Raw genomic sequence first — 23,411 nt, forward strand, 5'->3', positions numbered from 1 at the left:
ACCGACAATCAGACAAGAACCTGCAATGTCCTTCGTTATGCTGCCAACAACAGCCCCTCCTACTCCCCCCCTGAGATTCCGAGGCCGAGGTACCCCCAGCCGATCCACGAAAGGGCTGAGAACCTTCCTTAGGTGCCGCCATCAACCGCATCCAAAGACCAATGTCCTTGTGGTCCCAACGAATGCTAGGCCTGACTGCCTTCCGCTACCGGAACTGCTCGTCATATCTAAGCCACGCCACACCCCCATATGTCCGATGAGCAGCCCCGATAGCATCCATATAGCAGAAAAGGGCCGAGCAGTGTTCGGGCGCTTTTTCCCCAACTACGCTGGCCAAAATCGCAAAGGCTTGAAGCCAATTTTGAAAAGTACGTGGGATCAATCTATACCGCCTCCTTTCTTCCTCCTTTTTACTCTCGTCCGGTTTACCCCTATCTAAATTAAATTTCTCCAATGGAAGCAACGAGAAAATTTCTACATATTCATCCTTCCATATCTTTTCCCTAGTCTCCTGCTTCAAGTGAGCCCCCAGCGGCCCCTCAAAACACACGTAGATTTCCCCTTTCGCTGCATCCGCCAACCTAACGCCATCCCCCACGTCACCTCTAACTCCAGCTACCACTCCCGATCCTGAGGCCTGTATACTGGCCGCAGCGCCGTTCTCACCCGCCCCTACTAAACCCCCTGCCTTCCCTTGTTCCAGTGCCAACGCTTGTGCCGGAGCCCAGACTGACGCCGGGAATGCGGTGGCCCCAGTACCCAACCGCGACAACAATGACAACATAGCCGACAATACATCCCAAACCAAAACTTCAGAACCCCCCCACTATGCAGTACTGAACCCCCAACCCCCCCAACAGGAATCTGACACAACGTCCTCTCACCTGGCCGTCCCCGGATGGATTCTCCGGAAGCCGCAGTCCTCCTCCTAGGTGTCACCAATGGCGTGTCCAGCCTGTATGGCACGGCGTCCTCTCCCGAAGAGACGTCCCTTCCGCCTGCCGCTGTTTCTTCTCCTGGCACCACTTCTCCCTCCTCCAACTGTGATAGCTCCCCCTCAGACTGCTGACGGAGGGGAAGGATGCCCGTCATCTCCACTGCAGCGGTGGCCCCATCACATGGCCGCGAACTCCCCATTTTACCAGCCCTTAACGATCCAGGCTCCACAGCTGCGGCACTGTAAGCCGCCTCATCATGCCGAAGGTCAGGGGGCGGAGCCACCGCATCCGTTCTGGCAATGGTGCAATGTCGCCGACCCACCGCTAGGGGCCGTGACGCTCTCTCCTCCACCGTAGCTCCACTACACTCCCTGGTCCTCGTGCGCTGGGGCCGCCGACCCGATGACACTTGCTGCGGCGCAGAATATACCTCTGCCTCCCCGGCCGGAAGGCCCAAGCCGCCGGACAGCCCGGCCGCACTGCCGCCATGCACCGCAGGTAATACGCTCAAGGCTCGCTCCCCGCGTGGGACATCTCGCGGGGATTCAGCCGCCCGCACATACTCTCTCCCCCCGTGTAGCATGGGAGACGGGCCCGGGGCGAGCCCGGCCCTCTCCCGCCAGCCTGCCACGCGCTGCTGGATTCCCTTCCGCTGCACCTGATTGTCGGACTGGGAACAGACACTTCAGACCGCAGCGGAGGGTCCCTGTTGGGGCTCCTAAGGCGTCGGCGGACCCGGGGGGTAGCCTCGGGGCTCAAGCGTTCGGGGGGCACTGACCTCCTAGCCCTGCTAGAATGCGCCGCCACAATAGGAGGAGAGGGGGGTTCAAAGCAGACTGAATGGTCTGTTGAAGGAGATCTGCCCCGTGTACCTCGACAGCGGCCCTGACCGCCGTTAACAGCTCATTCAGAGAAGACATGTTGGATCGCAAAACACCCTGGCTCTACACTGGCAACTACCCAAAAACCCTCCCTCCACACCATATATACTGCCCGCCAACCTATTAACTCCTCCCCTTCCTTAGTTTAAACCAACCCTTGCCATACCTTATCCTAACAACATTAACCCCATCCTAGCCTTCCCCCCAAGTCAATCCGCACTACGCTATGTCTGCGCCTTGCTCCATTGCTATTATGATGGTAACAGCAGTTAAGCTATGAAATATTACTTTCCAGGTGGGCATATAGTTAAAGGGGATGTCTGGTTTCAAGAACTCGATCGAAGACTGATCTGTAATGAAGAATAGATGGTTACTTACCTGACATATCTCACACTGCCGGTCTGGTTCTCTCAGTTTTTTTCAGCTGCAGTGGATATCATGCAGTAGTGTCAACACACGACCACTACAGCCAATCACTTCATTGCACCACTAAGGCTAGTAATTGGCAGGGAGACACAGCCCTACCAGGAGAACCAGAGTGGTAATGTGGGATCTACCCGTTACGTAATTGTCTATTCATTATTACAGGTCGATCCACTGAGTGGTCCAGTTTCATCTTGAGCCAGACAATCCCTTTATGGAAGACATCTTCTTTTGTCTAGGGCAGATAAGAGGTTTACAGCGAAATCATTTAGAATCTATGGCAATGAACCGGTTAACATCAACATCTTTGGCAGTCTAGCAGAGTGAAAAATGGGTTAATAGTAAATCCCTGATGGCCTAGGGTTTCCACTAGTTACTTATCCCTTCAGGTTCCAGTAAGGTCCTGTTGCACAGGAAGCTCCATCTCAGGTTGATTCTGTGGCACATCGAACTGTATTGCAATATAACAGCTGAACAGCTCTCTCTGCGATCAGGCAAAGCTTTCTGTGCCCTGCCTGATGACTACTGGAAGTGGCTGTGGAGCTTGCTGTCCGACTGTCAGGTTATTGCTGTGGATCCATACACAGTGGCCCCGTTGGAATTGGAAGACCTTGGAAGACACCCACTTGCCCTAGTCCCGGATACAATACTAGGCAGAAAACATAATAAACCACCCAATTCCATACAATCTCTTTATCTGATTTTACATTGCAACATTTTTCTGAAATAATTCTCCTTGTAACTACAAGTTACAAAAAACACAAAATACCCTGCCTAATGGCTTTCCAAATGATTATGTTCCAGATTTAAATGATTTATGAATGAATAAATACATTTATTATAAAACAGAAAAACATACCAGCCACTACTCCAGATGTCATTGTGGCAATCATTGGACTCTGTCGGCTTCTCAAACGGGACAATGGTTGAAAAAGTAGTCCATCTCTAGCCATGGCAAAGAGAATCCGAGGCATTGGGAAAATAGACCCTAAAAGGCTATTAAGAAGGTATTATTTGTAAAATAAAAAAGTGAAGGTAGCAGTGCGAGTTAGGAAAAGGGACATTTTTTTCAATGCTTAGCAAATTTAAGATCCATCATATTCCAACAAAAGACATGTGACTTGATACTCTGCAATACATTTTCTGTCGACTTGCTTATACCATGGTATAAAACTACAGCAATATGTTTGCAACCACTGAAATGTTAGGGGTACATATAATCTATTGAAAAACTAAACAGAATTTATTTTTTTATTTTTTTGGGGGGGGAAGGTGAGTTGCGTGGGAAAGAATGTCCAGTCAGTATGATTGCAGCAATAAAAAATTATATCAGTTTTTAAGTTAAAACTTATGTTTAGTATTACGCAATAAAACAGCAAGAGACATAATTTTCTATATTTCTTTCCATGGAAATAGCTGTGTGAAGGTTCTTTTCTTTTTCTGTAGAGCAATTCTCACATTGGTTTTTAGCTTTTTTTTTATAGGTGCTAACTGCAGCTTTCCAGCTAAAACCTGTTCTAGGTTGCTAATATAGCTTGTGTGTTTATACAGCTAGACCTGCCAATGACCTTTAGGCCTCTTTCACACTTGCGTTGTTGGGATCCGGCATGCACTTCCGTTGCCGGAGGTGCCTGCCGGATCCGTAACAACGCAAGTGTACTGAAAGCATTTGAAGACGGAACCGTCTTCCAAATGCTTTCAGTGTTACTATGGCACCCAGGACGCTATTAAAGTCCTGGTTGCCATAGTAGCAGCGGGGAGCGGGGGAGCGGTATACTTACAGTCCGTGCGGCTCCCCGGGCGCTCCAGAATGACGTCAGAGCGCCCCATGCGCATGGATGACGTGATCCATGTGATCACGTGATCCATGTGATCACGTGATCCATGCGCTTGGGGCGCCCTGACGTCACTCTGGAGCGCCCGGGGAGCCGCACGGACGGTAAGTATGCTGCTCCCTGCTCCCCGCAAGACTAACCATGGCTGTCAGGACTTTAGCGTCCCGGCAGCCATGGTAACCACTCTGAAAAAGCTAAATGTCGGCTCCGGCAATGCGCCGAAACGACGTTTAGCTTAAGGCCGGATCCGGATCAATGCCTTTCAATGGGCATTGATCCCGGATCCGGCCTTGCGGCAAGTCTTCAGGATTTTTGGCCGGAGCAAAAAGCGCAGCATGCTGCGGTATTTTCTCCGGCCAAAAAACGTTCCGTACCGGAACTGAAGACATCCTGATGCATCCTGAACGGATTACTCTCCATTCAGAATGCATTAGGATAATCCTGATCAGTATTCTTCCGGCATAGAGTCCCGACGACGGAACTCTATGCCGGAAGACAATAACGCAGGTGTGAAAGAGCCCTAGTACAGTTCCTATGTTTGTGTGACAAAAGCAGAGTTATTTACTGTGACTTAATGTTTGGATGTTATATAACAGTTATATTTTGTGTTCACAGAAGCAGAAAAGATAATATGCCTTTAAGATTCATTATATGGATGTGAGGTAAGCTCAATGACACAGCAGAAACAACAGAAAGCATAGAGTTAAACTGTTGCTGGGCAGGAGTCTAGACCAATCACAGCCAGCCTCACACACAGCAGGAGTCTTGACCAATCACAGCCAGCCTCACACACAGCCTGTGTGGGAAATTCCCCTAGCAGGAGCTGCTAGAATCATTACACCAGTGGAGAGAAGCTGAACAGACATTCACTCCACTAAGAGCTGTGTTTTATGGAAGCAGAGCGGTCAAAATAGGTATTTAAAACCGATATATAATGTTCCTACTGTTAATATAGTGATTAGAACTGTATACTGAACCAGTTATATGTGTGTTTACTTACAGTTCCACTTATTGCAAACTACAAAGTTCACAATTGCAACCATTCGCATTTCATATTGCAATCCAAATTGCATACAACCATACCAGATCATACTCAACCAATCTGCAAATAGATACTGCTAACTGCATACTGCAAATCGCGACCAAATTCAGAAAGTATAACTATTAGTTAGACCTCATACCGTATTTTTCGCCCTATAAGACGCACTGGCCCATAAGACGCACCTAGGTTTTTGAGGAGGAAATAAGAAAACAAATATTTTGAACCAAAATGTGTGCTTTTGGTGGGTTTTGAACTAATGGTGGTCTGTGGATGACACTATTATGGGGATCTGTTGAGGACACTGTTAAGGGGATCTGTGGGTGACACTGTTATGGGGGATCTGTGGGTGACACTGTTATGGGGGATCTCTGGATGACTCTTATTGGGGTCTCTGGATGGCACTGTTATGGGGATCTGTGGATGACACTGTTATGGGGGGATCTGTGGATGACACATATATAGCATCTTATGCTATGTGTCATCCACAGATCCCCCCCCCATAATAGTGTCCCTGCGGTGTGAATGACCCCCAATACATGGGGTGGGGGTCGCATCTGCTTTTATAATGACAGCGGGGCTCGTGCAGTGACCGTTTTCTACTACACGGGCCCCGCTCACTGTATATAATCCTATCTATAATTGTAGGCATTGTTAATATATAAAATATATCTAAAAGTTCAGGGTAATCAGCGCCTGTATACCGTACTTACAAGCGCTCGTAGCAGAGAGGAGGCAGGCCGGGAGGACGGGCACTGGCAGCGTGAGTCACTATGAATGAAGCAGGCGGCGTGGGCGCATGGCGTAAAGTGGGCAGTGCAGGCACGTGACGTAGTGACTGATGCTGCCAGTGCCCGTCCTCCCGGCCGGCCTCCTCCCTCCTCTCTGCTACGAGCGCTTGTAAGTATACAGGCGCTGATTACCCTGAACTATATTAACAATGCCTACAAATGTAGATAAGATTATATACAGTGAGCGGGGCTCGTGTAGTAGAATACAGTCACTGCACGAGCCCCGCTGTCATTATAAAAGCAGATGCCGGCCCCCAGCCCCTCCTCCCTCTCAGCTGATACACCCGCCGCGCGGCATCGCGGCACGGCGTATCATTGAAAATTCGGAAAAATGCAGCATTCGCCCCATAAGACGCACTGCTATTTCCCCCCATTTTTTTGGGGGGAAAGGTGCGTCTTAGGGTGAAAAATACGGTATATACCTCTCAGAGAGATCATAAAGTGCTTAAATAACTTAAAGTGAGAGTACACCATCTTATGCATACTGCCATTTTGTGATATATTTTCAACACATGTTATGTACCTGGACTATCTGCTGCGGAGGCGGCAGTGTTATATATGAAGAAAAGTTGAAGTTAATAAAGAAGTTATTTCAAGCATTTGGTGTGCTCTTTAAACCTACTATTTCCATAGAATGGCGCTAGAGGAATTACAGAGTAATAGACAGTCTGGTTAAACTAAAAAGTCAGAGATTCTTCTAACTCCACAGCGCAAAAGGCACTTCATAGTGCTGCGCCTGCCACAGTGGAACTATTACCCTCAGAGGGTGAAGCGATAGCGCTCCTCAACTTGCACAGTAAAGAGCGCATTAGAGCAGCAGATCGCCAGCATATACCGCCGCGCAGAAACTGTTCCCTGAGTGAGCAAGCAAAGACACCTCAGCATAGCTACCATAGAGGCCATAGAACGTGTGCATTAGTCAAACTGCAGCCGACTCTTAAAGTGGCAGAACGGCAAAGGTAAAATAGTCAGAGAAATTGTGCCAACCCTCCTGTGATCCCTAGAGAGAGAAAGAGACGCATGGTGGGAGGTCAAAGTCCATAGCTAGAGTGCCCACTCCGCTATCCACGAAGAGGCCACGTACTGTAGCCAACTAGTTTCCCGCCACTAGGCACAAGGTCTGCAGCAGCGTATCTAAGCAGCGCATCGCAAGTCAGCACAAAGAATCGCAAGTCAGCGCAGAGCATCGCATCATATCAAGAAAAGACACGTCTCCTTTAAGATTGACATTTGTTACTGCTCTTCAGAATAAGGTCAGAGCTTTCCTTTTATTACTTATCATTGCATATAGGCTTTGGCATAAAGAGACATTTTTTTGTGTTCAGAAATAAGAGACTTGAAAGTAAAAACAAAGGACAGTTTGTAGTATATGGACTAAAGTATTTAAAGTGAAAGTCATTTATTTCTGCATTTGTCAATATTGCATTTAAAGTGAAAGGCATCTTAATATTCTTATTGATTGTTATAGCATTTAAAGTAAAATGTCTGAGACTAGAATTACCATGTAACTGTTAGAAGATGCAAAGATAGATAGAGTAGAAGTTGAAGAGCAAGGGAACCTGTCTGAGGTAGAAGAGTCTGATGCAGCATTAGTCTTGCCTCAAACAAATATAGCCCAAGCAGATGAACTAAGACGTTCAACACGTGCCAGAAAACGGACCCCAAAGATGGTGGAAAATTTAGAGCAAGAAGCGGGACAGAAAGGAAAAAAGTTCGCCCAAATGTATGATAAGTGGAAATTACACATTAACCACTTCAGCCCCCAGTGCTTAAACACCCTGAAAGACCAGGCCACTTTTTACACTTCTGACCTACACTACTTTCACCGTTTATTGCTCGGTCATGCAACTTACCACCCAAATGAATTTTACCTCCTTTTCTTCTCACTAATAGAGCTTTCATTTGGTGGTATTTCATTGCTGCTGACATTTTTACTTTTTTTGTTATTAATCGAAATTTAACGATTTTTTTTGCAAAAAAATGACATTTTTCACTTTCAGTTGTAAAATTTAGCAAAAAAAAACGAGATCCATATAGAAATTTTGCTCTAAATTTATAGTTCTACATGTCTTTGATAAAAAAAAAATGTTTGGGTAAAAAAAAAATGGTTTGGGTAAAAGTTATAGCGTTTACAAACTATGGTACAAAAATGTGAATTTCCGCTTTTTGAAGCAGCTCTGACTTTCTGAGCACCTGTCATGTTTCCTGAGGTTCTACAATGCCCAGACAGTACAAACACCCCACAAATGACCCCATTTCGGAAAGTACACACCCTAAGGTATTCGCTGATGGGCATAGTGAGTTCATAGAACTTTTTATTTTTTGTCACAAGTTAGCGGAAAATGATGATTTTTTTTTTTTTTTCTTACAAAGTCTCATATTCCACTAACTTGTGACAAAAAATAAAAACTTCTATGAACTCACTATGCCCATCACGAAATACCTTGGGGTCTCTTCTTTCCAAAATGGGGTCACTTGTGGGGTAGTTATACTGCCCTGGCATTCTAGGGGCCCAAATGTGTGGTAAGGAGTTTGAAATCAAAATCTGTAAAAAATGACCTGTGATATCCGAAAGGTGCTCTTTGGAATATGGGCCCCTTTGCCCACCTAGGCTGCAAAAAAGTGTCACACATCTGGTATCTCTGTATTCAGGAGAAGTTGAGGAATGTGTTTTGGGGTGTCTTTTTACATATACCCATGCTGGGTGAGATAAATATCTTGGTCAAATGCCAACTTTGTATAAAAAAATGGGAAAAGTTGTCTTTTGCCAAGATATTTCTCTCACCCAGCATGGGTATATGTAAAATGACACCCCAAAACACATTCCCCACCTTCTCCTGAGTACGGCAATACCAGATGTGTGACACTTTTTTGCAGCCTAGGTGGGCAAAGGGGCCCATATTCCAAAGAGCACCTTTCGGATTTCACAGGTCATTTTTTACAGAATTTGATTTCAAACTCCTTACCACACATTTGGGCCCCTAGAATGCCAGGGCAGTATAACTACCCCACAAGTGACCCCATTTTGGAAAGAAGACACCCCAAGGTATTCCGTGAGGGGCATGGCAAGTTCCTAGAATTTTTTATTTTTTGTCACAAGTTAGTGGAAAATTATGATTTTTTTTTTTTTTTTTTTCATACAAAGTCTCATATTCCACTAACTTGTGACAAAAAATAAAAACTTCCATGAACTCACTATGCCCATCAGCGAATACCTTGGGGTCTCTTCTTTCCAAAATGGGGTCACTTGTGGGGTAGTTATACTGCCCTGGCATTCTAGGGGCCCAAATGTGTGGTAAGGAGTTTGAAATCAAATTCTGTAAAAAATGACCTGTGAAATCCGAAAGGTGCTCTTTGGAATATGGGCCCCTTTGCCCACCTAGGCTGCAAAAAAGTGTCACACATCTGGTATCGCCGTACTCAGGAGAAGTTGGGGAATGTGTTTTGGGGTGTCATTTTACATATACCCATGCTGGGTGAGATAAATATCTTGGTCAAATGCCAACTTTGTATAAAAAAATTGGAAAAGTTGTCTTTTGCCAAGATATTTCTCTCACCCAGCATGGGTATATGTAAAATGACACCCCAAAACACATTCCCCACCTTCTCCTGAGTACGGAGATACCAGATGTGTGACACTTTTTTGCAGCCTAGGTGGGCAAAGGGGCCCATATTCCAAAGAGCACCTTTCGGATTTCACAGGTCATTTTTTACAGAATTTGATTTCAAACTCCTTACCACACATTTGGGCCCCTAGAATGCCAGGGCAGTATAACTACCCCACAAGTGACCCCATTTTGGAAAGAAGAGACCCCAAGGTATTCGCTGATGGGCATAGTGAGTTCATGGAAGTTTTTATTTTTTGTCACAAGTTAGTGGAATATGAGACTTTGTATGAAAAAAAAATCAAAAAAAAAAATCAGCATTTTCCACTAACTTGTGACAAAAAATAAAAAATTCTAGGAACTCGCCATGCCCCTCACGGAATACCTTGGGGTGTCTTCTTTCCAAAATGGGGTCACTTGTGGGGTAGTTATACTGCCCTGGCATTTTCCAGGGGCCCTAATGTGTGGTAAGTAGGTAAATGACCTGTGAAATCCTAAAGGTGCTCTTTGGAATATGGGCCCCTTTGCCCACCTAGTCTGCAAAAAAGTGTCACACATCTGGTATCTCCGTACTCGGGAGAAGTTGGGAAATGTGTTTTGGGGTGTCATTTTACATATACCCTTGCTGGGTGAGAGAAATATCTTGGCAAAAGACAACTTTTCCCATTTTTTTATACAAAGTTGGCATTTGACCAAGATATTTCTCTCACCCAGCATGGGTATATGTAAAATGACACCCCAAAACACATTCCCCAACTTCTCCTGAGTACGGCGATACCAGATGTGTGACACTTTTTTGCAGCCTAGATGCGCAAAGGTGCCCAAATTCCTTTTAGGAGGGCATTTTTAGACATTTGGATACCAGACTTCTTCTCACGCTTTGGGGCCCCTAGAATGCCAGGGCAGTATAAATACCCCACATGTGACCCCATTTTGGAAAGAAGACACCCCAAGGTATTCAATGAGGGGCATGGCGAGTTCATAGAAATTTTTTTTTTTGGCACAAGTTAGCGGAAATTGATATTTTTAATTTTTTTCTCACAAAGTCTCCCGTTCCGCTAACTTGGGACAAAAATTTCAATCTTTCATGGACTCAATATGCCCCTCACGGAATACCTGGGGGTGTCTTCTTTCCGAAATGGGGTCACATGTGGGGTATTTATACTGCCCTGGCATTCTAGGGGCCCTAAAGCGTGAGAAGAAGTCTGGAACATAAATGTCTAAAAAATTTTACGCATTTGGTTTCCGTGAGGGGTATGGTTTCATGTGAGATTTTATTTTTTGACACAAGTTAGTGGAATATGAGACTTTGTAAGAAAAAAAAAAAAAAATTCCGCTAACTTGGGCCAAAAAAATGTCTGAATGGAGCCTTACAGGGGGGTGATCAATGACAGGGGGGTGATCAATGACAGGGGGGTGATCAATGACAGGGGGGGTGATCAATGACAGGGGGTTGATCAATGACAGGGGGGTGATCAGGGAGTCTATATGGGGTGATCACCACAGTCATTGATCATGCCCCTGTAAGGCTTCATTCAGACGTCCGGATGCGTTTTGCGGATCGGATCCATCTATCAGTGCATCCGTAAAAATCATGCGGACATCTGAATGGAGCTTTACAGGGGGGTGATCAGGGAGTCTATATGGGGTGATCACCACAGTCATTGATCATGCCCCTGTAAGGCTTCATTCAGACGTCCGGATGCGTTTTGCGGATCCGATCCATCTATCAGTGCATCCGTAAAAATCATGCGGACATCTGAATGGAGCTTTACAGGGGGGTAATCAATGACAGGGGGGTGATCACCACAGTCATTGATCATGCCCCTGTAAGGCTTTATTCAGACGTCCGGATGCGTTTTGCGGATCGGATCCATCTATCAGTGCATCCGTAAAAATCATGCGGACATCTGAATGGAGCTTTACAGGGGGGTGATCAGGGAGTCTATATGGGGTGATCACCACAGTCATTGATCATGCCCCTGTAAGGCTTCATTCAGACGTCCGGATGCGTTTTGCGGATCGGATCCATCTATCAGTGCATCCGTAAAAATCATGCGGACATCTGAATGGAGCTTTACAGGGGGGTAATCAATGACAGGGGGGTGATCACCACAGTCATTGATCATGCCCCTGTAAGGCTTTATTCAGACGTCCGGATGCGTTTTGCGGATTGGATCCATCTATCAGTGCATCCGTAAAAATCATGCGGACATCTGAATGGAGCTTTACAGGGGGGTGATCAGGGAGTCTATATGGGGTGATCACCACAGTCATTGATCATGCCCCTGTAAGGCTTCATTCAGACGTCCGGATGCGTTTTGCGGATCGGATCCATCTATCAGTGCATCCGTAAAAATCATGCAGACATCTGAATGGAGCTTTACAGGGGGGTGATCAGGGAGTCTATATGGGGTGATCACCACAGTCATTGATCATGCCCCTGTAAGGCTTCATTCAGACGTCCGGATGCGTTTTGCGGATCCGATCCATCTATCAGTGGATCCGTAAAAATCATGCGGACGTCTGAATGGAGCTTTACAGGGGGGTAATCAATGACAGGGGGGTAATCAATGACAGGGGGGTGATCAGGGAGTCTATATGGGGTGATCACCACAGTCATTGATCATGCCCCTGTAAGGCTTCATTCAGACGTCCGGATGCGTTTTGCGGATCCGATCCATCTATCAGTGGATCCGTAAAAATCATGCGGACATCTGAATGGAGCTTTACAGGGGGGTGATCAATGACAGGGGGGTAATCAATGACAGGGGGGTGATCAGGGAGTCTATATGGGGTGATCAGGGGTGATCAGGGGCTAATAAGGGGTTAATAAGTGACGGGGGGGGGGTGTAGTGTAGTGGTGCTTGGTGCTACTTTACTGAGCTACCTGTGTCCTCTGGTGGTCGATCCAAACAAAGGGGACCACCACAGGACCAGGTAGCAGGTATATTAGACGCTGTTATCAAAACAGCGTCTAATATACCTGTTAGGGGTTAAAAAAAACACATCTCCAGCCTGCCAGCGAACGATCGCCGCTGGCAGGCTGGAGATCAACTCTCTTACCTTCCGTTCCTGTGAGCGCGCGCGCCTGTGTGAGCGCGCGCGCCTGTGTGCGCGCGTTCACAGGAAATCTCGGCCATCGCGAGATGACGCATATATGCGTGACTCTGCGCAGGGCTGCCACCTCCGGAACGCGATCCTGCGTTAGGCGGTCCGGAGGTGGTTAAAGACATTCGTAAAAATTTAAAGCAAGAAAGTATAAAAGGGAACTTGAGTGATATGGAGAGACAGTAGAAGAATCTGAATCAGAGCTTATGGCAGCATATGTCAACCTGTGGTCGTTTTACGACACCTTCCCAGGATATTATAAGGAACATGGACACATGTACTGCGGTCACTAAACATTTAGTGAAGCTCATGAGAGAACTTTCATCTGCAGCTATTTATGATGAAGTTAAAGCAAGAAGTAGAATGAACGAGCTTTTTATGAGAGACTATGGTAGATCCTTAGGTGGAACCACAATCTCAAGTGTGACTTCCTTCACTAACAGAAGTGCCACCCACATATCAGAGTCCTCAAGTACTTCAGACAAAAGAAAGGAATTAGCTGAACAACTTGCTGTCAAGAGAGCAGAAATTGAAATGGAAGCTGCCATCGAGGCGCAGCGCCAACTGATGGCTGAATAGGATGCACAACGCCATCAAATGAAAGCTGAAATGGAGGCACAGTACCATCAAATGGAAGCTGAAATGGAAGCACAGCGCCAACAGATGAAAAGTCTGAAATGGCTGAAAGAAGTTAAGATCATAGAAGCCAGACTCAGAGTACACGAAGAGGATATGAATCAGAGTAGTCATAGGTTGAAATCTGTACTAAGTGAAGAGGCAGATTCCTACTTTCCTACATACTCCCAGGAGAATGGAAGGAAATCTCCAGCACTTATTGAGGAAATAAGTCATTATCCTTCATCCCTGTTCGAAAAAGCAGAGATGCCTAGTCCAGTGTTAGGAAAAAGGTGTGTGAATTTACCCTCTATCTCTACCGGAAAAGATGAAGAAACAGACTCACCTCATTCAGAGGTAAGTGAGAAAATAAAACCGGATGATTCTATTCCTAGATGTCACGGCAATGCTCAGGAGAGTGTTACAACCATTGTCCCAGCAAGACAACAGAGAACAGTCCTTGCTAGTATTTCCGTTCCGAAACCTACTGTATTTTCAGGAGACGTACTGAAGTTCATAGAGTGGAAGGCAAGTTTTGAAATGATCATTGAGCATCATTGCTTCAGTCCAGTTGACAAGTTATTCTACCTTCAGAGATATGTTGGTGGAGAAATCAAGGAAGTTCTTGAAGGTAACTTCTATAGAAAAGACGAAGAAGCCTACAAGAAAGCTTGGGAAAAATGTAATGTAAGATATGGTCATCCTTTCTTAGTACAAAGAGCCTTTAGAGAGAAACTGAATAACTGGCCTAAAATAGGTCGTAAAGAACACTTCAGACTCCAAAAGTATGGTGACTTCCTGCAAGCATGCAGCAATGCCATCCCACATGTTCAAGGACTAGAAGTACTGAACGATTATCTAGAAAACCACAGGATGCTAACTATACTACCTGAAGAAGTGGCTTCTAGATGGAATCGCTAAGTGATAAAACGGTTAGATCTAGGTAAGAACTTCCCAAGTTTAAACCCCTTAGGGACTTAGGGCGTACCGGTACGTCCTAAGTTTAAAAAAAAGATTGCGGCGCGGCGGGGGTTAATTGTGACAGGATGCCCGCTGAAATCATTCAGCGGACATCCTGTTACAACGCCGGGGGGGCGTATCGGCGATCGCCGCAAACCGCAGGTCAATTCAGACCTGCAGTTTGCGGCGGCGATCGGGCGTGCCATCGGGCCCCCATGCGGCTGTAGGGGGGATCCGATGGCATGGAAGGCAGCGCGATGTCTAAGGAAGGCATCGCGCTGCCTTCCGGTGACGAGCCTGTGAGATCCAGCCCCCTGGATCTCACAGGCCGGAAGCTGTATGAGTAATACACACAGTATTACTCATACAGTCAATGCATTCCAATACAGAAGTATTGGAATGCATTGTAAAGGATTAGACCCCCAAAAGTTCAAGTCCCAAAGTGGGACAAAAAATAAAGTGAAAAAAAAGTTGAAAAAATAAAGTTTTCCCCCCAAATTAAGTTTCAAGTAAAAATAAACAAAAACGTAATTTTCCCCAAATAAAGTGAAAAAAAATTGGTAAAAAATTGGGAAAAAATAGGGGGGGGGGAGTATACATATTAGGTATCGCCGCGTCCATATCGACCGGCTCTATAAAAATATCACATGACCTAACCCCTCAGATGAACACCGTAAAAAATAAAAACTGTGCTAAATAAACTATTTTTTTTCACCTTACATCACAAAAAGTGTAATAGCAAGCGATCAAAAAGTCACACGCACCCCAAAATAGTACCAATCTAATCATCACCTCATCCCGCAAAAATCATACCCTACCCAAGGTAATCTCCCAAAAACTGAAAAAATTATGGCTCTCAGACTATGGAAACACTAAAAAATGATTTTTTTTTGCTTAAAAAAATCTATCATTGTGTAAAACTTACATAAATAAAAAAAAGTATACATATTAGGTATCGCCGCATCCGTGACAACCTGGTCTATAAAAATATCACATGATCTAACCTGTCAGATGAATGTTGTAAATAACAAAAAATAAAAACAGTGCCAAAACAGCTATTTCTTGTTATCTTGCCTCACAAAAAGTGTAATATAGAGCAATCAAAAATCATATGTACCCTAATCTAGTACCAACAATACTGCCACCCTATCCCGTAGTTTCTAAAATGGGGCCACTTTTTTGGAGTTTCTACTCTAGAGGTGCATCAGGGGGGCTTCAAATGGGACATGGTGTCAAAAAAAACAGTCCAGCAAAATCTGCCTTCCAAAAACCATATGGCATTCCTTTCCTTCTGCACCCTGCCGTGCCGGTACAGCTATTTACGACCACATATGGGGTGTTTCTGTAAACTACAGAATCGGGGCCATAAATATTGAGTTTTGTTTGGCTGTTAACCCTTGCTTTGTTACTGGGAAAAATGTATTAAAATGGAAAATTTGCCCAAAAATTTTAATTCTGAAATTTTATCTCCATTTGCCAATAACTCTTGTGGAACACCTAAAGGATTAATGACATTTGTAAAATCTGTTTTGAATACCTTGAGGGGTGTATTTTCTTAGATGGGGTCACTTTTATGGAGTTTCTACTCTAGGGTTGCATCAGGGGGGCTTCAAATGGGACATGGTGTCAAAAAACCAGTCCAGCAAAATCTGCCTTCCAAAAACCCTATGGCATTCCTTTTCTTCTGCGCCCTGCCATGTGCCCGTACAGTAGTTTACGACCACATATGGGGTGTTTCTGTAAACTAACAGGGCCATAAATATTGAGTTTGGTTTGGCTGTTAACCCTTGCTTTGTAACTGGAAAAAAATTATTAAAATGGAAAATCGGCCAAAAAAGTGAAATTTTTAAATTGTATCTCTATTTTCCATTAATTCTTGTGGAACACCTAAAGGGTTAAATATGTTTTTGGGTGGTTTCTATTATGTAAGCCTTGCAAAGTGACTTCAGACCTGAACTGGTCCCTAAAAATTGGGTTTTTGAAAATTTCTGAAAAATTTCAAGATTTGCTTCTAAACTTCTAAGCCTTGTAACATCCCCAAAAAATAAAATATAATTCCCAAAATGATCCAAACATGAAGTAGACATATGGGGAATGTAAAGTAATAACTATTTTTGGAGTTATTACTATGTATTATAGAAGTAGAGAAATTGAAACTTGGAAATTTTAAATTTTTTACAAATTTTGGGTAAATGTAGTATATTTTTATAAATAAAAATGAATTTTTTTTACTTCATTTTACCAGTGTCATGAAGTACAATATGTGACGAAAAAACAATCTCAGAATGGCTTGGATAAGTCAAAGCGTTTTAAACTTATCAGCACTTAAAGTGACACTGGTCAGATTTGCAAAAAATGGCCAAGTCCGTAAGGTGAAATAGGGCCGAGTCCTTAAGGGGTTAAAGAGTTCTCTGAGTTTGTCAATGAGGAAGCACAGATAGCATGTAATCCAGTAACATCATCTTAAGTCTTAAAATCCTTTGAAGAAAGGCCTGCAAAAGAGATAAGACGCGCAAGAGCAACTAGCTTTGCAACCAACACAGCAGCTAAAGGTCCAGATACCTATGAGAGCAAATTCAAATTCACTACGGGGATCAGTAGAGAGACAGAACCGACAAATCTTCAGACTACATTCAAATGTATGTTCTGTGGAGAAAACCACTCCATACATAAGTGCCAACAGTTGAAGAAGTCCCCAGATGAAAAGAAAAAACTTGTACTTGATAAACAACTGTGTTTCGGATGTCTAAGAAAAGGCCATGTTACTAAGGAGTGTATGAAAAAGGCCACATGCAGCGTTTGCAAAGGACGCCATCCTACACCACTACATAAAGAACGTCCAAAGAAAGATAAATCCTCAATACCTAAAGATATTGAGGAAGGAAAAAAAGTATCTGTATTCTCTTGCAGAGTGAGGGAAGGAGAAGTCAACGGCGCATCAATGGTTGTACCAGTGTGCATTTCAGATCCTAAAAGGAGGAACAAGAAGGTATATGCCTATGTGCTACTGGATGCCCATAGTGATTTCACCTTCATTGATAAAGAAATCTGCAAGAAATTACAAGTGGCTGCAGAACCAGTGAAGCTCAAACTCACTACAATGACGAGGAGAGACACAATAGTGAACAGTCAAAGGACTGAGAGTTAGAGGACTTCATTCAAACTTCACATTAAATCTACCTCCAGCTTATACAAAATACGATATACCTCTAGATCGAGATCGCATACCTACCTGTGAAACAGCCAATAAATGGGAGCACCTATCACATGAAATGTCCCCGCTGAAGGAGTTTGGTGTTGGACTGTTAATAGGTTACGATTGTCCCCAAGCCTTGGTGCCACGAAAGTTAATCACAGGAGGAAAGGGTGAACCCTACGCTGTTCAAACTGATCTAGGATGGGGTGTTGTTGGAGGAAAACAGCAGATCGCAAACTCAAGACAGGTGACAGGATTGTGTCATCGAATATCTGTCCAAGAGTTACCAACTGTAAGTCCAGCAAAAGTAATCAAGATCCTTGAATCCGACTTTGCAGACATAAGTTCTAAAGAAAAGAGTGTATCCCTAGAAGACATAATGTTCGTACACACTCTAGAAAGTATTCAGCAGAATCAACAAGGTCATCTTGAAATGCCCTTACCTTTCAGATAACGACCTCGCCTGCCAAATAACAGAAATATTGCCCTAGCAAGATTGATATGTTTGAAGAAAAGGATGGGAAGAGATCCCAAACTCAAGAATGAAATTCATGGAAGGCATCCTCAAAGAAGGACATGCAGAGAAAGTTAATAATCAACCTAAAGAAGAAGTGTGGTACATCCCACATCAAGGTGTCTACCACTCAAAGAAACCAGATAAGATTAGAATAGTATTTGATTGCTCAGCAAAGTACAATGGTGTTGCATTGAATGATCATCTACTAAAAGGACCAGATCTTACAAACACTCTGCCTGGAGTACTATGTAGATTCAGAAAGTATCCCATAGCGGTCATGTAACATAGTAACATAGTATATAAGGCCGAAAAAATACATTTGTCCATCCAGTTCGGCCTGTTATCCTGCAAGTTGATCCAGAGGAAGGAAAAAAAAAACTGTGAGGTACAACCCAATTTTCCCCACTTAAGGGGGGAAAAATTCCTTCCCGAATAAGGCAATCAGCTTAACTCCCTGGATCAACAACTCCTCTCTAATAGCTATAGCCTGTAATATTATTACACTCCAGATATTCATCCAAGCCCCTCTTGAATTCTTTTATTGTACTCACCATCACCACCTCCTCAGACAGAGAGTTCCATAGTCTCACTGCTCTTACTGTAAAGAATCCTTTTCTATGTTTGTGTACAAACCTTCTTTCCTTCAGACGCAGAGGGTGTCCCCTCATCAGTCACAGTCCTGGGGATAAATAGATAATGGGAGAGATCTCTGTACTTCCCCCTGATATATTTATACATAGCAATTAGATCTCCCCTCAGTCGTCTTTTTTCTAAAGTGAATAACCCTAATGTTGATAATCTTTCAGGGTACTGTAGTTGCCCCATTCCAGTTATTACTTTAGTTGCCCTCCTCTGAACCCTCTCCAGCTCTGCTATGTCTGCCTTGTTCACAGGAACCCAGAACTGTACACAGTACTCCATGTGTGGTCTGACTAGTGATTTGTAAAGTAGTAGGACTATGTTCTCATCACAGGCATCTATGCCCCTTTTGATGCAACCCATTATCTTATTGACCTTGGCAGCAGCTGTCTGACACTGGTTTTTACTGCTTAGATTGCTTTTCCTAGGTCCTTTTCCATGTCCGTTACCCAGTGTTTTACCATTTAGTATGTATGGGTGATTTGCATTATTCCTTCCCATGTGCATAACCTTACATTTGTCAGTGTTAAACCTCATCTGCCACTTCTCTGCCCAAGCCTCTAAAATATCCAGATCCATCTGTAGCTGTATAGTGTCCTCTTCAGTGTGAATTACTTTACACAGTTTAGTGTCATTTGCAAAAATTGATATTTTACTGTGCAAGCATTCTACAAGATCATTAATAAATATATTGAAGAGAATAGGGCCCAATACTGACCCCCTGAGGTACTCCGCTAGTGACAGTGACCCAATCTGAGTGTGTACCATTAATAACCAGCCTCTGTTTTCTATAATTGAGCCAGGTACTTACCCACAGTATCTGAGGAAAGGGATTTAGGGGTCATTATTTCAGAAGACTTAAAGGTAGGCAGACAATGTCATAGAGCAGCAGGAAATGCTAGCAGAATGCTTGGGTGTATAGGGAGAGGCATTACCAGTAGAAAGAGGGAGGTGCTCATGCCGCTCTACAGAGCACTAGTGAGACCTCATTTAGAGTATTGTGCGCAGTACTGGAGACCATATCTCCAGAAGGATATTGATACTTTGGAGAGAGTTCAGAGAAGAGCTACTAAACTAGTACATGAATTGCAGGATAAAACTTACCAGGAAAGATTAAAGGACCTTAACATGTATAGCTTGGAAGAAAGACGAGACAGAGGGGATATGATAGAAACTTTTAAATACATAAAGGGAATCAACAAGGTAAAAGAGGAGAGAATATTTAAAAGAAGAAAAACTGCTACAAGAGGACATAGTTTTAAATTAGAGGGGCAAAGGTTTAAAAGTAATATCAGGAAGTATTACTTTACTGAGAGAGTAGTGGATGCATAGAATAGCCTTCCTGCAGAAGTGGTAGCTGCAAATACAGTGAAGGAGTTTAACCATGCATGGGATAGGCATAAGGCCACCCTTCATATAAGATAGGGCCAAGGGCTATTCATAGTATTCAGTTTATTGGGCAGACTAGATGGGCCAAATAGTTCTTATCTGCCGACACATTCTATGTTTCTATGTTTCTATGTTACATACAAATGTTTTCTCCCAGTCCGAGCATTCTCATTTTATATACTAACCTTTTATGTGGTACAGTGTCAAATGCTTTGGAGAAGTCCAGATATACGACATCCATTGATTCGCCGCTGTCAAGTCTAGAACTTACCTCCTCATTGAAACTGATTAAATTAGTTTGACATGACCGATCCCTCATGAAGCCATGTTCATATGATGTTATTTGCTTGTTTTCATTGAGATCCTCCAATATAGCATCTCTTAGAAAACCTTCAAACAGTTTACCCACAACAGATGTTAAACTTACCTGCCTATAGTTTCCGGGGTCTGGTTTTGCACCCTTTTTGAACATTGGCACCACATTTGCTATGCGCCAATCCAGTGGAACGCTCCCTGTCAGTATACAGTCTGTAAATATCAGAAATAAGGGTCTGGCTATGACATTACTTAATTCTCTTAGGATACGGGGGTGTATGCCATCTGGCCCTGGCGATTTGTCTATTTTAATCTTTTTAAGTCGCTGTTGTACTTCTTCCTGGGTCAGACAGGGCACTTTTAATGGGGAATTTACTTTTACATTCTGCATTTCATCTGACAGTTTATTTTCCTCAGTGAATACAGTGGAGAAAAAAATATTTAATAGCTTTGCTTTCTCCTCGTCGCTCTCTGCAACTCTCTCCTCATTACTCTGTAGAGGGCCGACACCTTTGGATTTATACTTTTTACCATTTATATAATTGTAGAACATTTTAGGGTTAGTTTTGCTCTCTTTTGCAATTAATCTCTCAGTCTCTAGTTTGGCGGCTTTTATTTGTTTTTTACATATTCTATTTTTTTCCTTTATAGTTTTTCAGTGCTTCCTCGCTACCCTCCGTTTTAGTGATTTTAATGCTTTCTTTTGGTCATTTATTGCCTTCTTTACAGTTCTATTTATCCTCATTGGTTTCTTCTTGTTCCTTAACCTTTTATTCCTATAAGGTATGTACCTCTCACAATTAGATTTAAGGATGCTTTTAAAAATATCCCATTTTGTGGCTCTATCTTTATTTTTGAGGACTTTGTCCCAGTTAGTTAGGCCTATGGCCTCTCTTAGTTGGCTGAAGTTAGATTTTTTGAAGTTTGGTATTTTTGTTCCTCCCTGTAGAAATGCTCGTTTGAAGGATAATTGGAAGGTTATTACTTTATGGTCACTATTTCCCAGGTGTCCCCTAACCTGCACATCTGTTATTCTGTCAGGTCTATTGGTTAATACTAAGTCCAGTATTGGCCGTCCCTTTAGTCGGGTCCTTGTCTTTGGTTTTTGCCAAGAACCTGTTTCCTTTATGAGATGTACAGCTCTCAATTTCCCAGTCTATATCTGGGTAGTTGAAGTCCCCCATAATAACCACCTCATTATGATTTGCTGCCTTGTTTATCTCATTTAGTAGTAGATTTTCTGTGGACTCTGGTATATTAGGCGGTTTATAATAAACTCCTATTAGTAATTTATTATTGTTTTTGCCTCCATGTATTTCTACCCACATGTGTGACGTTGAAAAGATGTTCCACCAGTTTCATGTGAAGAATAAAGATAGAGACTTCCTGAGGTTCGTATGATGGGAGGACGGAGATACAGATTCAGAGCCAGCAGAATACAGAATGAAAGTACACTTGTTTGGAGCAGCATCGTCTCCAGGTTGCGCCAATTATGGTATGAAGTACCTGGCCAATCAGAATGAAAAGGATTGCCCGTCAGCAGTAAACTTTCTGAAGAAAAACTTTTATGTAGATGATGGTCTTATAAGTCTAGAGTCCACAGAATATGCTATCGAACTAGTGAAAGAAAGCCAAGATTTATGCGCAAGAGGAAACCTGTGCCTTCACAAATTTATCTCAAACAACAGAGAGGTACTAGAATCCATCAGTGACTCTGAACGTGCATCAACAATGAAGAATGTAGATCTCAATTATGATCATCTTCCAGTTCAGAACGTACTTGGATTGGGATGGAATGTAGAGAACGACAAGTTCTTCTTTGAAGTATCTATTGAAGAGAAAGTTGCAACTAGACGTACCATTCTTTCCGCAGTGGCTTCTATATATGATCCATTAGGATTCTTGGCCCCAGTAATCCTCAGAGCAAAAGAAATACTACAAGAATTAGGCAGACAGAAGTTGGGATGGAACGAGGCCATACCTGAAAATTTAAGGCCAAGGAGGGAGAGTTGGATAAGAGACTTGCAAAACTTGAGAGAAGTTAAGATATCCAGATGTTTTGTACCTCGTGATTTCGGAAAGTACAAGAAAATAGAACTTCATCATTTTTCAGATGCCAGTAGTTATGGTTATGGTCAGTGCTCCTACATCAGAGTAATAGGAGAAGAAAAGATACACTGTGCCCTGGTTATGGGGAGGCCAGAGTTGCACCTACCAGTATTCAGACAATACCAAGACTTGAACTGACAGCAGCCGTAGTTTCAGCATCAGTAAGCAAGTTTCTGAAAGAAGAATTGGAATTTAAAATAGATGAAGAATATTTTTGGACAGACTCACAAGTTGTCCTAGGATACATAAACAACGAAGCTCGAAGATTCCATATCTTTGTTGCCAACAGAGTTGAGAAAATTCGGGAAATAACAAATCCAGAACATTGGCATTATATTGATACAAAACATAACCCAGCAGATCATGCTTCAAGAGGCCTAAATGTAACAGAATTGAAAAATTCAAATTGGTTCACAGGCCCAGAGTTCCTTTGGGAAAAGGAAATCATGCCCTGTAAATGTTACACAGAATTGTCTATGGGTGATCCAGAAGTAAAAGTTGTACAAACATTGAGCACTGCTGCCAAGTGTCAAGATGACATACTTGAAAGATTAGCCAGATGTTCAAAATGGAATACGGTCATAGACGTAGTAGCTAGAATTCAACGTTTGGAAAAGGGAATCAGAAAGAAGGAATTGTTAAATGTAGAAGAAATAATGAAAGCTGAAGAAAAAGTCATAAGACTCATTCAACAGAGATTCTACAGTGAAGAGTTGTAGAGACTTAGTCAAGAACCTAAAAGGCTTCCAAACAACCACCCATTGTACAAGCTTAATATTAATCCACTGAAGGTGGGAGGGAGACTGGAAAACGCATTGTTACCTAGCAGAGTGAAGCATCCAGCAATTCTACCCAAAAACTCTACCTTCACAAGAATGATTATTGATCACTACCACAACAAATTCTTGCATCAAGGAAGAAGCTTTACCCAAAGCTGTTTGAGAGAAGGTGGTTACTGGATTGTGAAAGGAAGCAAAGTTATAGCAAAGTATATAAGTAAATGTGTAGTCTGCATAAAGACACGTAGACCTACCGAAGAACAAAGAAT

The 23,411-nt window shown here is 43.3% G+C and overlaps 1 protein-coding gene across 1 annotated transcript in view; it reads right to left on the bottom strand.

Moving 5' to 3' along the window:
- LOC121005548 (cationic amino acid transporter 2-like) overlaps positions 1 to 23,411 on the bottom strand; it is a 112,978-nt gene that overhangs the window by 42,757 nt on the left and 46,810 nt on the right. The window contains exon 10 of the mRNA XM_040438354.1: positions 3,102 to 3,238. Coding sequence (XP_040294288.1) covers positions 3,102 to 3,238 — 137 coding nt within the window. The remainder of the gene's footprint in view (positions 1 to 3,101; positions 3,239 to 23,411) is intronic.

Source organism: Bufo bufo, chromosome 1 (assembly GCF_905171765.1).
Source record: "Bufo bufo chromosome 1, aBufBuf1.1, whole genome shotgun sequence".
NCBI lineage: Eukaryota > Metazoa > Chordata > Amphibia > Anura > Bufonidae > Bufo > Bufo bufo.